The sequence below is a fragment of the Astatotilapia calliptera genome, chromosome 2 (assembly GCF_900246225.1).
Source record: "Astatotilapia calliptera chromosome 2, fAstCal1.2, whole genome shotgun sequence".
Classification (NCBI taxonomy): Eukaryota; Metazoa; Chordata; class Actinopteri; order Cichliformes; family Cichlidae; genus Astatotilapia; species Astatotilapia calliptera.
Window position 1 is genome coordinate 4,714,564 of NC_039303.1, and position 14,205 is coordinate 4,728,768.

At 38.5% G+C, this 14,205-nt stretch overlaps 1 protein-coding gene across 1 annotated transcript; it reads right to left on the reverse strand.

Annotated features, from left to right (window-relative positions):
* Positions 1 to 1,252: 1,252 nt before the first annotated feature.
* cxcl14 (chemokine (C-X-C motif) ligand 14) lies at positions 1,253 to 9,204 on the reverse strand. Its single transcript, XM_026182352.1, has 4 exons — positions 8,775 to 9,204; positions 6,882 to 6,987; positions 3,207 to 3,320; positions 1,253 to 1,351 (listed from the first exon to the last, which is right to left on the reverse strand). The coding sequence occupies exons 1-4, from the start codon at positions 8,836 to 8,838 to the stop codon at positions 1,336 to 1,338; spliced, it is 300 nt and encodes a 99-aa protein (XP_026038137.1). The 5' UTR covers positions 8,839 to 9,204; the 3' UTR covers positions 1,253 to 1,335.
* Between the last annotated feature and the right edge of the window lie 5,001 nt (positions 9,205 to 14,205).

Genomic DNA, 14,205 nt, shown 5'->3' on the forward strand with positions numbered 1-14,205 from the left:
CATTCTTTTGTGCCACTGAGCTTCCTTATTGTCCATAAACTAGTAAAAAACACACCAGTAAGCCAGACTATTTCACTGGGCAGAGTTTGAAACTATTGATAATGTCACTGTAATTTCCTTTTGCTTTACTGTTGTAGGTGCAGTAAAGCCCAGAGCACATTTTACTTCTGTCTGACAAATATTTCCTAAAATTATTCTAATTATTATTATTTTATATTTTCAGCAGGCGTTAAAGAGTTTAAATAGGTTTTAAAATCAAGATGGTGTCTACTGGTGCTATCGCAGGCCTGCCTCATCTTTTTAAGGATGCCACGATATGTAGGTCAGTTAAAAAAATATTTCAACCAGTGTGAAAATATGGAAACATATAGTCATTCGTCATAAACAGCTAGGATTCTTATATTCTTAGTGTACTTACTAATGACCTATTTGGACAATTTCCAATAAACAGACTGTAGCAGTGATGGCACAGATGACCTGTTTGATTTTTTTATATTTATTGAATGTGCACTCTGAAGGTTAAGTATGAGAACAGTTTGCAAAAAAAATAGATTCAGTTGTCCCTCTGAAGATGAATTTTTATTAAGATGGAAACAGTTAAAACACTCACAGATGCGTACACACACACACACACACACACACACACACACACACACACACACACACACACACACACACACACACACACACACACACACACACACTGACTGTCGGACCTCCATAATCTGTCTGAATAAAAACAACTTCTGTATAAAATATAATCACACACTGACTGACTCTCCTCTACAGATACAGAGAATCTAATTTATGGAGAACCTTTATCCCATTATTTCAACTGCGCCCTTGTAGCCAAACCTTATACGCTGATTATATAAATATACCTGTCATACTGAATAGGATACGGAAAAGTGGAAACTGCAATGATTAAACACCAATACACTGTATTTTTAAGAGAAATATTTGCCTTTCCTCAGAATTTCTTTTTCTTGCACATTTTTCACCAAAGCCAAAACAAAACAAAACAGAAGCCCCTTTGAATAACAACCATACAACTGTTTGAACACAGATGGCGTTGTCCACAATTTGACAAATATAACTACAGTGGCAAAGACTGGAGTGGTGAGTGACTGTAACTACACTGATGGCCAACTAAAGCGAGCCCACCAGCCTATGTACAAATTGTAGATATCTCTTGATGCGCTTGACAGATCTCAGGCAGAAGAAGTAGAAGTACAGCTTCAATGCAGATTACATCTTGTACTTCACAAATGTAGTCCTGGTGGAGTTGGTGTCCTTTGTTTGTCTCACACGATCCTTGTGTTGAGAGCGACGGTGTTATGCTTCATACACCCTGTGGAAAACAAACATATATCTCTTACGAGATTTGCTCCTTTGGTTGCAAACAATGTAGGTTTTTTTTCAGCCTCCTAAAAAAGGTGTCTCTGTTTGAGTAGCGATCAAATGTTTACATGTAGTACGAACATGACTTTAATGCTTCTGTAACCAACAGTGTCCCTTAGAAATGCTGTTTTTGAAAAAATACGTCCAGAGGACTTTTGTCTAAGACCTGACTCTGACCTCTGAAGTTAAAAAGACTAGTTTTAACAAAACAAATCAATAAAGCATAACATCTTTATTGATAGCCACTGGATATGGTTTCAGCCCGGAGTCAGGGATAAAACTTGAAAAACTTTATGTGCATATGTTTATGAGTGGTTTATGCATTGCTTCTTAATGAAATGACAAAGAAGATATAACATGGTAATAATAATGGTGATAATGCTTTATTAGGTACGCCTGTTTAGGTGATTGTTAATGCATATCTAATAATATCTAATCAGCCAATCACATGGCAGCAATTCACTGAATTTAGGCATGTAGACATGTCCAAAATAACCTTATAATGCTCAAACTGAGCATTAAAATGGGGAAGATGATTGTTAGTGCTGGTGCGGGCTGGTTTAACTAGCTCAGAAACTGCTGATCTACTGGGATTTTCCCACAAAACCATCTCAGGGTCTGTAGAGGCTAATCCAAAGGGAAACATTCAGTAACAGTTCTCTAGGAAATACTGGCTTGTCAGAAAAGAATAGCCTGACTGCTTTTAGATGATAGCAATGCAGAAGTAAGTCAAATAACCATTAGTTACATCAAATGTTGTTTGTGAAGTTTTGTAAACATTTGACAATATATATAAGTTATGGAGCTGTGCCATATTGTAAATACATGAAATGTTCTTCAGATTCTTACTTTTATTTACTTTAACAAATCTCTAAAAGGGGTTAAGTTTCCATAACAGCATATGTTATCTCTGTTACGTCAGTGTTTTATGTTTAGGTATATAAACTGGTACATTTATGTAACTGCACAAACTCTATCTCCCATGAAAGGCAGCAAATTGGACATAGAAGCTAAAAAAAGTACACTTGTGGACCTTAACTGTAACACCGATAGTTTATGGGTTTGACTAAGCTAACTCTGTCTGACTTACGTATTTATATAATTTTTTCTCATGTGAACCTGATAGATGACCACTAGATGTCAGTAGAATGCAGATCACGCTCAACTTAATTCTGTTTTGTTACGCCTACCAATGCAAGAGTAAAATCCTTGCTATGGTGGCCTCCATAGGACAAACAATTCTAGCTGCTGTTTATCTGTAGTGAGTGTAGGCTGTCATTCTGCTTTCACCTCAGCTGACAACATGGATCTAACATTTTTGGACTGGGACTCTTAGCGACACTTTGTCTCTGATAAACAGAAGGAAATGTGATTTTCAGGGCACTCGAGCCTAACATTAGCTGGCATAATGTTAGCTTATACCCAGCTGCTGTTGTTTTTTTTATTCAGGTTGTTATCATCTGTCCAGGGATGGGAAGGTCACGTGTCTACTCTGCTACCATAAGTAAATGTGACAGTATTTGGAATAAATAAATGTGTTCATGCACGGTTTCGTTCAGATACAGGAAGAGGATGACATTTTATCTAGTCTTATTTATTTATTTATCTAGGCCACGTGTTTGTTCTGTGTACTATGAATTAATTGATTCTAAGTTTGTAAAATGTTTAGATGTTTCGGTTTGTGAAAATCAATTTGCTGAAATATATAATTACACATTAAATAACCTAACAACACGACTGACTGTACTTTTAACTAACATCACCTGATTTTTATTTATTTATTTATTTTGGTGTTAGGCTATTACCTGTGCTTGTCCTTCCAGATGCGGAACCATTTGACCAGGTTCTTAGTGCTCTGAAGTTTGGGATGAAGACAGTACTCCTGCCCCTTGAACCGAGACACATTCTCCATTGTCACACTGAGAACAGGAGCCGAGAAGAAGCAAAGGTTAAATAGTGATTTTAAAAAACATAAAACATGACATGTAGGTTTTCCAGTCTGTATCAAGTACACATGTACTCTTGAACACTCTTATTTATTCCTATAAAAATTAAAAAAGATTTTTAAAATGTGCAAAAAGTTATTTTTGCACATGTGGCTGCCAGCTATTCAGTAAGATCGCTTTTAACATTTCAATGACTACATCACTTATGAAAAAAATAATATAGTGGCCCTAAAGGCCAAGCACTTACCGGAATCTGACTGCTATCATATCATGACAACAAAAATGGCTAGTGAGTAAAATAAGAACATTTCACAATGAAAGTTTTCAGTTTGACTTGGAGGGTTAAGTTCAGCTTAAGAACTCAAGGCACAACTTCATTGGAGTAAAAACACTGTTGTGAGCAAGTCAAACCATCTGAAAGCCAGTCTGAGTCTGCTGAATAGAGACTGGTTAAGGAGTAAGACATCTGACATGTTTTTGCCCCAAATTTTAGTGGCTATTCTAAGCTGCCTCCAATAACATTTCCACAGCTGAATGCCCTCCGAATTCAAAAGATCCGCTTGCACAGCTTTGCCAGCTTTTTTGGCAATGAAGCAATATTATGGAGCTGCCACTTAAAAATGTGACATCTAAGCTCATTGAATCAGTTCATCTGTCTGTTATGCTCTGCTTTTGGCAACGACAGAGACAGACTGCCTGTATGTGGCGTATTCAGATGAAAGAAGCGAGCGTGGTAAATATAAAAAAACAAAAGACCCACCATGCTAGGGGGCCTCACTATCCAGTGACACACTCAAAGGCTCAGCAAACCATGAATGCTAAATGACTTGACTGCAAAGGAACTTGACTTTTGATTCGAAGGCTGTATTCAGTGGTTATAAAGATTAGATTAAAGAGTTTTGCCTCTATTTTCCTGCCCATTTGGTTGTCCCTTTGTTTCACAATTGATGCCTTAGTTAGATAGCTCTGTGTTCTTTCTTTTGGAAGAACTGAGTTCTGAGTGTGTTTGATGGATAGAACATGAAACTTCCTGTGTATATTGCATTTAACCTAATTACCGTGATCGTTTGAGCTTTGGTTCCGACTCATTATCATTCACCTAGGTAGCTGAAGCACAGCCACTGACTGAAAACTTCCGTGAGTTATAAGGACATTAGAAAAAGGAAGGTGAAGATGAATGAAGTCCAGGGAAAAGACAGAAAATTGAGAGGACAGGTAGGAATAGGGAGATGGTATATGGGGCTCCTAGGTTGTGCATGTTTGTGGTTAGGAGTGGCTGCTGAGAATGCCAAACTAAGCGCTGTAAGCCAAACGACCAAAGTGGGGACTCTCTTGCTCATTTCTCTCCCACTCTCTTTCTTTCTGTTGCTTTCCGGAGCCTGCTGAGACTCATTTTTCACCAGGCACTAACGGCTGGTGGGCCCCATCTCATGCTAATAGAGCAACCTTGAATGATGACTGTGTGGCGCGTAACACCCTCACAGAAAAACAGACCTGTGAGGTGATGCAGACCAAATACAATATAATGCTTCTGACAGGTTTGTTCTTTTGGAATGCACACACAATTTATTTCTTGACTGACTTGATGTGTGACTATACATCATCCCTCCGCTTTGCAGCTGTATTCCTCCGCCAGCCAGTTACGTTGCAGTTCATGTATAAAATATGTAAGGTAGGAGTCATGAATTCAAATAGCCCTTTTCAGCCTTTATCATGAGTGATGACTTTTACAGAGTGTTAAATTTATTAGTATTTACAGTGTAAATTCTTGAGTTAAGCCCCAAAATGTTTTTTGTGAGGTTAGAGTGACCATAACCTCTGACCCTCAAAATGTAATCAGCTAAGCTAACATTTGGCTCAATTTTTAAGAAATTCCCTTAAGGCGTTCAAGAGCACATCACATTCATAAAAATATAACGTTCGGATAGATGGAGACAACATCTAACAGCTATTTTGTAACTATTCAGCACTTGAAAGGTGAAATTTTCAAATGAAATTTGAAACACTGATTAACACACTAAAATTTTCAAATATTATAATTTCTTTGCTGTACTCAACAACAACCGATTACCATAAAGTACTCATTTCGGAAGGGCATCTGTAATAAGATGAATGATTTTAATAGTATAAATGTACTTGGAGCTTAAATAAATTATTAATGATAAAACAAAAACAGAACAACAGCAAACTTAAAACTTAATAATCAATTTTACTTAATTAAAATTGCTATAAAAGCAGCAAATTGTGAGATAAGAGGACCTAGTTTTCTGTTTAAAATCAATTGATATGATAAACTGACTTAAATGGTTGGATATTATCTCAAACCTTTTGTAAAAAGTAGAATACACTTTGAGCATAAAAATCTGTCCACACATCACACAGCCTGTGTCCTCTGTGTTATATTGTAATGTGGCAGCAGGTGGCAGCAGAGATTGTGCATTGAACACCAAGCAGAGTCCCAGGAGGCTGACATAACATCCCCATCTGCTGTGCCTTCATTTAGCTTTGAAGCAAAAACTTTAAAAAAATGAAACGCACACAGCGTTTTATAGTTTTTTATTGGCTTGTGTGGGGCTTCATTCACATCAACTGAAATCATGTAGTACAGACTGTACGCATAATATGAATGTATTTATAAATTTCAGGTGAGAGTGTCTGTCTTAAAGCGCTACAGGTTACTTCTTTTGAAATATAATTCATAGGAGAAGAATCAGTTCATGGTGCATTCCTCAGTAGCTCAAAATGAGCATATTAGCTGTATGTGTGCTTGAACTTTGACCTGAAAGGTTAAATGTCTGATGGCAGAGAGAGGCAGAAAGATCAAGCACTGATCTGTGATTTAGCCCATTTTTTATTGTTTAAGTACAAATAGTCTTTTGAACACAGAAGCATTACATTATTCTTACATTAACTAGACTTTAATAGATTAATAGATAGATTAATGGACTGCATCATTATGTGATGCTTACATCTCACACTGCCCATGATGTCTGAATTTACAAATAAAAGTCTGGAAATGTTCATGCTTGAGTAATTGAACATTGTGGAATGTCCTGGAAATCGCTGCTTTCTTCATCCCCTCCTTTTCAGGTAATAAATCATCCCCACCTCCTGTCTACAGGGAGTAATTAAATTATCAGTTTATCGCGCTGCAAATCTTTCAGAGTGTTTTAGGCACCAACGAAAGGGTGTTCTCAAAATGTGAGCGCGGCAGCTGAATATGTTTACAGTATGTTGGAGTATCATTATGCTTCAGGAACGGCTTTAAATATGCTGGTAATCTGCTAATTGTATGATTTGTATTCAAAGCATGTGCAGAGTACACACTGGAAGAAAAAGGGGATGAATAACCAGAGGAAAGGGGGAAAAACAGGGAACACAGGTAAGCAGGTAGGAAAATGTCAAGGGATTAAGCAAAAAGAAGAATGTAAAGTAGGAATAAGAACTGAGGAAAAAAGCAGAGAGAGAAACGAGAAAATGCAGAAATGACATATGGAGAGTGACACACTGAAAGAGAATCAGAGTCTGACTCACAATATCATCTTCTCCTGGCAGAACGGGTGTTTGGGTTTGATCTCCAGCTTCTGTACATCCTTGTATCGGATCTTGGGCCCTTTTCTGGTGCACCTGCACTTGTAAGCTGTTGAGAAATATAATGCACACATTACACTGCTAAGACACAAATCTAATAAACTTGTCATGCAAGCTCAATTACTTCCAGTCAGACTGACAGGTATTTAACTGACAGGGAAGTTAATTCTTTGCGATCTGACGGCAAACTGGCGTGGAATCACAACGAAGTATTCCCGCTTTATCTTTGAATTATAATTCAAAGGACAAGTGGGTGTTATCTGTTTCTATATTTATATCTGGCAACACACAGCTGAAATTCCATGCTTTTACTTAAGTCACAGTCAAAGGCACATTAAAATAGAAATATAATTTGGCATGCAGTTAGACCCCTTTTTATATTAAGCATGACTAAAATGGAAACATCTGTGTAGAGAGGAAATTGGCTTGAATTCCACACTGTACGAGTTTTATGCTATTGCTGATTGTTCACTGCACATCAGCAAAATTAAACATGCTGCATTTATCCCGTTAAGCTCAGACGATGCATGGGTTCCTAAAGGTCTTACTGCCTTGCACGAAGAACTTGAGACTTCAGCTATCCTGTATTTATCTCACTATCATGTTGCTTCTCTATCAGACACTAATTTTATAAAATTCCTGCACTACAAGCACTAAGGGAGAGTCTATGCACCTCTTTAATTAAAGCTACATGTCATCTTACTTCTGAAGCATACATATATATTTAATAATGTCTGTCCATCATCTTCTGATCAACTTAAAATGATGCCTGTTCAGGGCAAGTTTTCTAGCTGTAGTAGTGAATATATTACACAGAGGAAATTCGTTTTGCTGGGCTGTATATTTGTGATGGGAGGTGATGACCTGGATAGTCCAAGGTTTCCCTCATCCATCATCTGCTATCTGTCCAGACCGCCAGGCACTAAATCTGTCACAAGCCCCCACAGTGGAGCGCGACTGAGCACCAACATATCAGACAACAAAGGCCAATAAAAATGGGCAAACACTGGTGTTACTATATTGTCAAAGGCAAACAGCTTCACCACTTTACACACTGAACTGAAAGAGATGCCCGTTAAACCTGTTCTCAAATGATGTATATGTTTACTTTCATATCTATATGGTGGGAAAGACGTTATACAAAAAGTCAGTTTCCATCAGAATATAATAATGCTCCTGGCAAATACAGACAAAGTTTTCCCATAAAGTTTGACAGCTGCAGACACGAAAGGAGAATGAAACTATGATACAGAAAGAAAAATGCATTTTAAATAATTATGTAAAAACTAAAATTGGAATATTTTACTGTTAATTTAGTTACATAAGGGTGGCTTCGCTTGTCTTGCCAGACGCTGTATGTCCCAGGGGGCTGTTCAGGGTGCAAGGACGCTTGCCAACATAAGGCTCATCATAACAGCAGATTTCTTACACCAGAGTGGTATTCATTATTACAGTTCAGCTCCAAGATCTCAGTGTTTATGGATACTAGGAAACAAACAAAGTGCCTAATTGAGTGCACACTACTGCTAACACACTGTTTATGCCGACCTAAATTCATTTTTGGAGCACAGGCATGCAAGCAAACGCACCACTGAGTCCCTTCAGCAAAGTTGACTTCAGCTGTTGACTCTGGTTTCAAACAAACTCTGCACAGCATGAGTTGATTCCTCAATCTTTCCTTTCACGAACACAACACAACACACCAGGCGTTTGCTTTCACCTCCCACCTATTTTCGACCTACCGATAATTGTTCAGTTATCACAGCTTAAGCGCCGCACAGCCCATTTTGAAAAATGACAAACTTTAACTAAGATAAACAGGAAAAAAGTGTTTACCTTCTGCGCTCAGGCAGCATAAGGCCACCACTAACAAAAGCAGCACCGTCGTGCACCCACGCATGTCTTCACAAGTCCAAAAAGATTTTTTAAAAAAAAAGAAGTTCCTCAAAACCCGAGCCTTGCAAAGCAGTAAATACTGAAATATCAACAAAAAGTCTTTCGATATGTAGATAGCATCCACTACTGGGAGGCAGACGTGAAGAGCAATGGGGATTTCAGCTTTTTGGGGTCCCTTTGGAGCACTGATTGTGCAACTCCGTCTGTGCGTCCCGAGCGCTTGGATGAATCTCCAATCACTCGTTTAGGTCTCTCTCTCCCCGTCGCTTGCTGTGGAGAGGCAGGCAGCAGCTCTTTTAAAAGCTGCCCGCTATCCCATTCTCATTAATATGCACGACCAGACAGCGAATCAAACACTTGTTGTGTCCTGCGAGGGAGAAGTGGAGAACGTGGAAAGGGAGGGAGGGCAGAAAAAAAAACAAAAGTGCACGTATTGTTCACCAAAATCTGGAAGGATGACGTCTGCTGGTCTGTTCGTCTCTTGTCCTGATTTCAGGCTGACAGACAGAAAACTTGGTGGAATGAAGAAAAACGCCACAATGACAGCAACAACAGAGCCAAGACAAAGGAAAAGTTCCTCCTCGCTGACAGGACAGTGAAATTGAAGGCTGACGTGTACGAAAATACGTTACCCAACACACATTGTGGGTCAGTGAAGGCAACATTTAAGGATCAGAGACTTAAATTGAAGAAAAAAAAAATCCGTGTTGTTGGCTAAAAACTGACCGGTAAAAATCACATGTTTAAGAATATATATGCTCAAGAGATTCAATTCATTTGCTGATAGAAGACTGTGAATTTTTTTAAGCATACACGCACATTGAAATCGTGGAGTATATTATTTTTCTCATTATTTTTTCCTCAATCAGATGTAACCTATAACATAATAAATATTGATCAGTTTAGAGAAAACATTAAAAAAGCTGGATTTCCCTCGCCTGACGTCAGCATCTAGAAAGAAAACTGGACTGATTCGTTTCAAAAGCCATTGTCACGAAAACGTAATGAAAGTCTTACAACCTCATGTCTGATCACATTTGTCACTTTCTAAAAGTCAAATTATTTTCTGTCCTTCTTGCGTTTTTTTGGATGTCACTCAGTGAAATTCAAAGCTGATATTGTTTCTGTGAATGCTTTTTGGGCTTATTCTGTTCCCTGCATATGAATAAATGCACTCATTGTATCTGGGGATGCCATCAGGCTGAACCTTTGGCCTGTAAGAGATAGCCCTGAGAAGAAGGTCTGACCCCTCCCACCTGGAACACTCTAACCACAGGATTAAACCACATTCATCACCATCCAGCGTAATAAGATTTGTGTGTGTGTGCGTGTTTCCCATACTCACTTCCCACTTGTGTTCACCTCTTTGCCCCTTGCACTGATGCAATCAGATTCTGTCATAACTCAAACCAGCAGCCATGAACTGTCTGTCCGCACGATGTACCTGTGTGCGTGCATTTGTTCATGTCTGCATGACCATATTTGTGGGTGTGTATCTACACGAGTTCTCGCAGCATGTACATCTGTCGCATGCTGCAGGATTACACGCGCGCACCGCCAAAACAGTGTGCAAATCAGCTGTGAACCTGTCTTAATATTACCACAGTTTCTTCTTTGTTCCCTTCACGAACAGCAGCGGGACAAGATGCCAGCTATCATTTTCAGTGGACTGTGACAGATTAGGATGTACGTGACCCCTACAGGGCATTGCAGCTGTGTGAATCTATCCCGTTTTTTGATCTCAGGATGAAAGACAATGGTCAGCTGTCTGTTTCAGTCTTCAGCTGTAATGACTGAAAATAACTTGGACATGAGTTGTCTTCATCCATTAGATCATTTTAGCTACAAGAAAGAAAGAAAGGAAGTGAAGGCAGCAGTTAAAAATACAGGAGGACTTTAGCCAAACTGAATCTGTCTTAAAAAGAAAATAACATCATTTGTCAGCCTTAATAAGCTGATGTTGATGATGCTTTGGAGAAATATTTTTTGAAGTTTAGCTAATGATTACTAACCAGAACATAATTAAAAACACTGACAATATATCAACATTTGATCTTTGTATTCACATAAAATGAACACTGGCAGCATTGGCAGTGAAGCAGAGAGCATGGTAATAGAAAATGTAATTAGTGGACCAAATTTTCCACAGATGCTACATAGCAGTTGGCTCAAAAAAACAAAACAAAAACAGTAATAAACTATGGAAAGCCTTCAAGCAGTTGTTACCAGCCTTTCTTCTGTCTGGTGTAGCTCCACAGCAATATCAGAAGAACGCTACATAGCACATCCACATCAGTGCAATTCACACTCTAAACAGAAAAGCCCCAGCTGGACACCGTTGCTGTTAAATTCGTTTTTTTAAAAAAAAAGACTAAATTTGTGAAAAAAAACCCCATAATAATTCAACATTTATATGTTGTATTTCTTCTCATGATCGCATCAACTGTTTTCTTTAAGACAGCAAAAAAAATCATGTGTCATTTTAGAAGTAAACACTTCATATTCTGACATTTGTTTTCAGAGTAGAGAAAACTTTTCTTCACTTGATCAAGTAAGACAGCTGTTTTCTGAAAGTGGCTGTCAAAATCCTCCAGCTTCACTGCCTGCCTGCAGCTGTGGCCCTCTCTTCAGTTCTTTGGACTGGACTGAAGGACCACATGTATTTACACAGAACTGTACTGCTTGCTAGATTGTAAACATTTGTCTGTGAGACTAAGTTGCACTGTGTCCATTGGCGTTTAATGAACCTGGCAGCGCTGTAAATGCAGAGCTAATCCGCAGGAAAACTGTAAAGTTTTACCCCAAGATTAAACATAGCAGAAGGTGGATATAGTGTAGAAGCTGTTTAGATTGGAATGATATGTAGTTAAAGAGGGAGAAGGAGAGAAAGAGGTAGACAGAGACACAGACACAGAATATGTTTATGTTGTTGGGAGCTGAGTGTCTCAGTTAAATGCAGGCTTCTGTCTGTAACCAAAAAGCACAGAAACTTTTCAGGTTCAGCACATCTGCCTGTGTATCAGCTGTTAAGCTCTACAGCTGTTTAAAAACTTGGGAACATGTGTTTTAAACTTTTTTTTTGTTTGCTGTCATCCTATCACACTACAAATGAGGTAATAAGCTGTTGTGCTTGTTATAGAATGGTGGACATGTACCTGTATAACTGTGGGGAGAGTTTCACTCACTCATATTGCAATAAGTCTGATCAGTTCCTGATGAGAGCTGGGCTCCACCAGGGCTGCTTTTTGTCACCGATTCGATACATAACTTTTATGCACAGAGATTTTAGGCTCAGCCAAGCAGCTGAAGATTTCTGGTCTTGTGGCCTCAGGATCATCTCTCTGCTTTTGATGATGTGGTTCTTGTGGCTTCATCAGCAGGTGTCCTCCAGCTCACTGTGGGGTGGTTTGCAGGCAAGCAAGAAGCAGTAGGAATGAAAGCTGTCAGGTCCGTGTCTCAGGGCATGCTTCTCAGCTGGAAAAAGATGGAAGGCCCCTCTGGGTCATCTATGGCCATGAGGTGTGGGTAGTGACCGAAAGAATGAGATCACTGATACAAGCTTCGCCTGAAGGGTTGGACTCTCCCTTAGGTTTATGAACATGCTGGTTAATGAACAAATGAGAGCGTGTATCTGTTTTTGACAGAAATGTGAAAACATACATCTCTTTTACTACTATATGAAAAGCACATTCTTGCTGTTTCAGGCACAAAACAATCTGGTAGATTTCTCCTTAATTGCATAACAAAAAAAATGCATCATAGCTGTGAAAAGTGGTACTTTTATTGGTTATTAATAATCTCTGTCTTAAAAGGGAGTTTTTCCTTCCCATTGTTGCCAAGTGTTTGCTCAAACTGGGTTCCATGATTGTTTATAATATAGGGACTTAACCTTACAATACAAAGCACCACGAGGAGACTGTGATTTGGTGCTATATAAATAAAATGTAACTGAATGAAAATACTGTTCCAAGTGAAAAAATTCCCCTGATCTTTGATAAATAAAGGATTATCTTCTAATCTTTACCTGAAGGGATCAAGTTGCATCCAACTGGCTGCTCAGTGTCCACATGGCAGCCAGTCATGTGAATGTGTATGAAAAATTTCACATTATCCTTTGGAGTAAAACAACCACAGCAACAAAACAAATGAATGTAAAGCGCAGTCCATTCACCGACTGTCCCCTTAATATAATGTGGAAGTCATAAGTGAATCTCGATCTGCACTCTTTGAGGCTTGACCTAAAATAGCCCGAGCTTATTCAATAACTCTAACACTGCAGACATTTCCAAAACATTCTCAAACTGAATTATTGCTTTTGTAGAGTTTGTCCTTCCTAATACAGTCCTAAGCTTAAGTGAATTTTATGAATAGCTTATGCCTCAATGACATAAAATGACCTGCTGAGACATGAAAAAGAACAGAGGCAAGACAAGCACACCATCTGTTTCAGGTTGTTTGAATTTGCATGGCTTTTACAAGAGAAGCCTTCCACGAATATAAAAGTCTGTAAATTCTTTTAGGGGCTGGGAGAGCATCTAGCAGGTGTGTACTGTCTTTCCATAAAAGTGCATTTGGGATTGCTTAAATTAATGTCACTTGGCACATAAACAGACTAGGCCATTAGTGCATAGCAGAGAGACAGAAAGACTGCTCATCTGTTTTGACATATTTCTGCAGAGAAGTATGTGAGTACTGCAGCGAAATCTTTCGCCTGAAGCCACAATGGTGAGGGTACGTGAGAGGTCACAGTGGGAGTAAGTATTTTAGTGGAAATTCTGTATCACAAAGACAGACAAAGAAAAATAGAACTTGAAAGAAAAAATTATCTGACAGTAATAATGCAAATTTGGTGTGTAGGCTAAATATGTACTGAGGTCCCCAGTGACAGGAATGGTAGGTGAGTGGGAAAATTCAACCAAACTGTCATGCACTTGCTCGAACTTGTATTCAATTCACCATGGAAAAATCACATGTTCTTTCCCAGGACATGTCCTATTATGAGGTATTTAATGACACTGGTCATGGCTTATGTTGGTGTTACATCATATCAAGGTCAGTTCTAAAACATCACTCACAAGTGAATGTCTCTATTTAAAAACAAACAAACAAACAAACAAACAAACAAACAAACAAACAAACAAACACAAAACTCATGCTGTGATATTATAGTATATAGTATATCAGAAATCTGTTCACTATTTTTATTACAAATGATATCAGTAAGGAAGCTGACTAAATATTAACTGATCATTTATGGCAAAGGGGTGGGATTAAATAAGTGTGTGCTTCTTCCCACTCCCTTTCAACATGTAAATCAATCAGAATGTTTTTTTGTATGTAATTTGTATAGTATTTTTTCTCTCTTATTTTC

Coding starts and splice junctions, on each gene's coding strand:
- cxcl14 (XM_026182352.1), bottom strand. CDS start 8,838: ATGCGTGGGTGCACGACGGTGCTGCTTTTGTTAGTGGTGGCCTTATGC. Junction 6,988..8,774: donor ATGCTGCCTGAGCGCAGAAG/GTAAACACTTTT, acceptor ATTTCTCAACAG/CTTACAAGTGCAGGTGCACC. Junction 3,321..6,881: donor TGCCAGGAGAAGATGATATT/GTGAGTCAGACT, acceptor TCCTGTTCTCAG/TGTGACAATGGAGAATGTGT.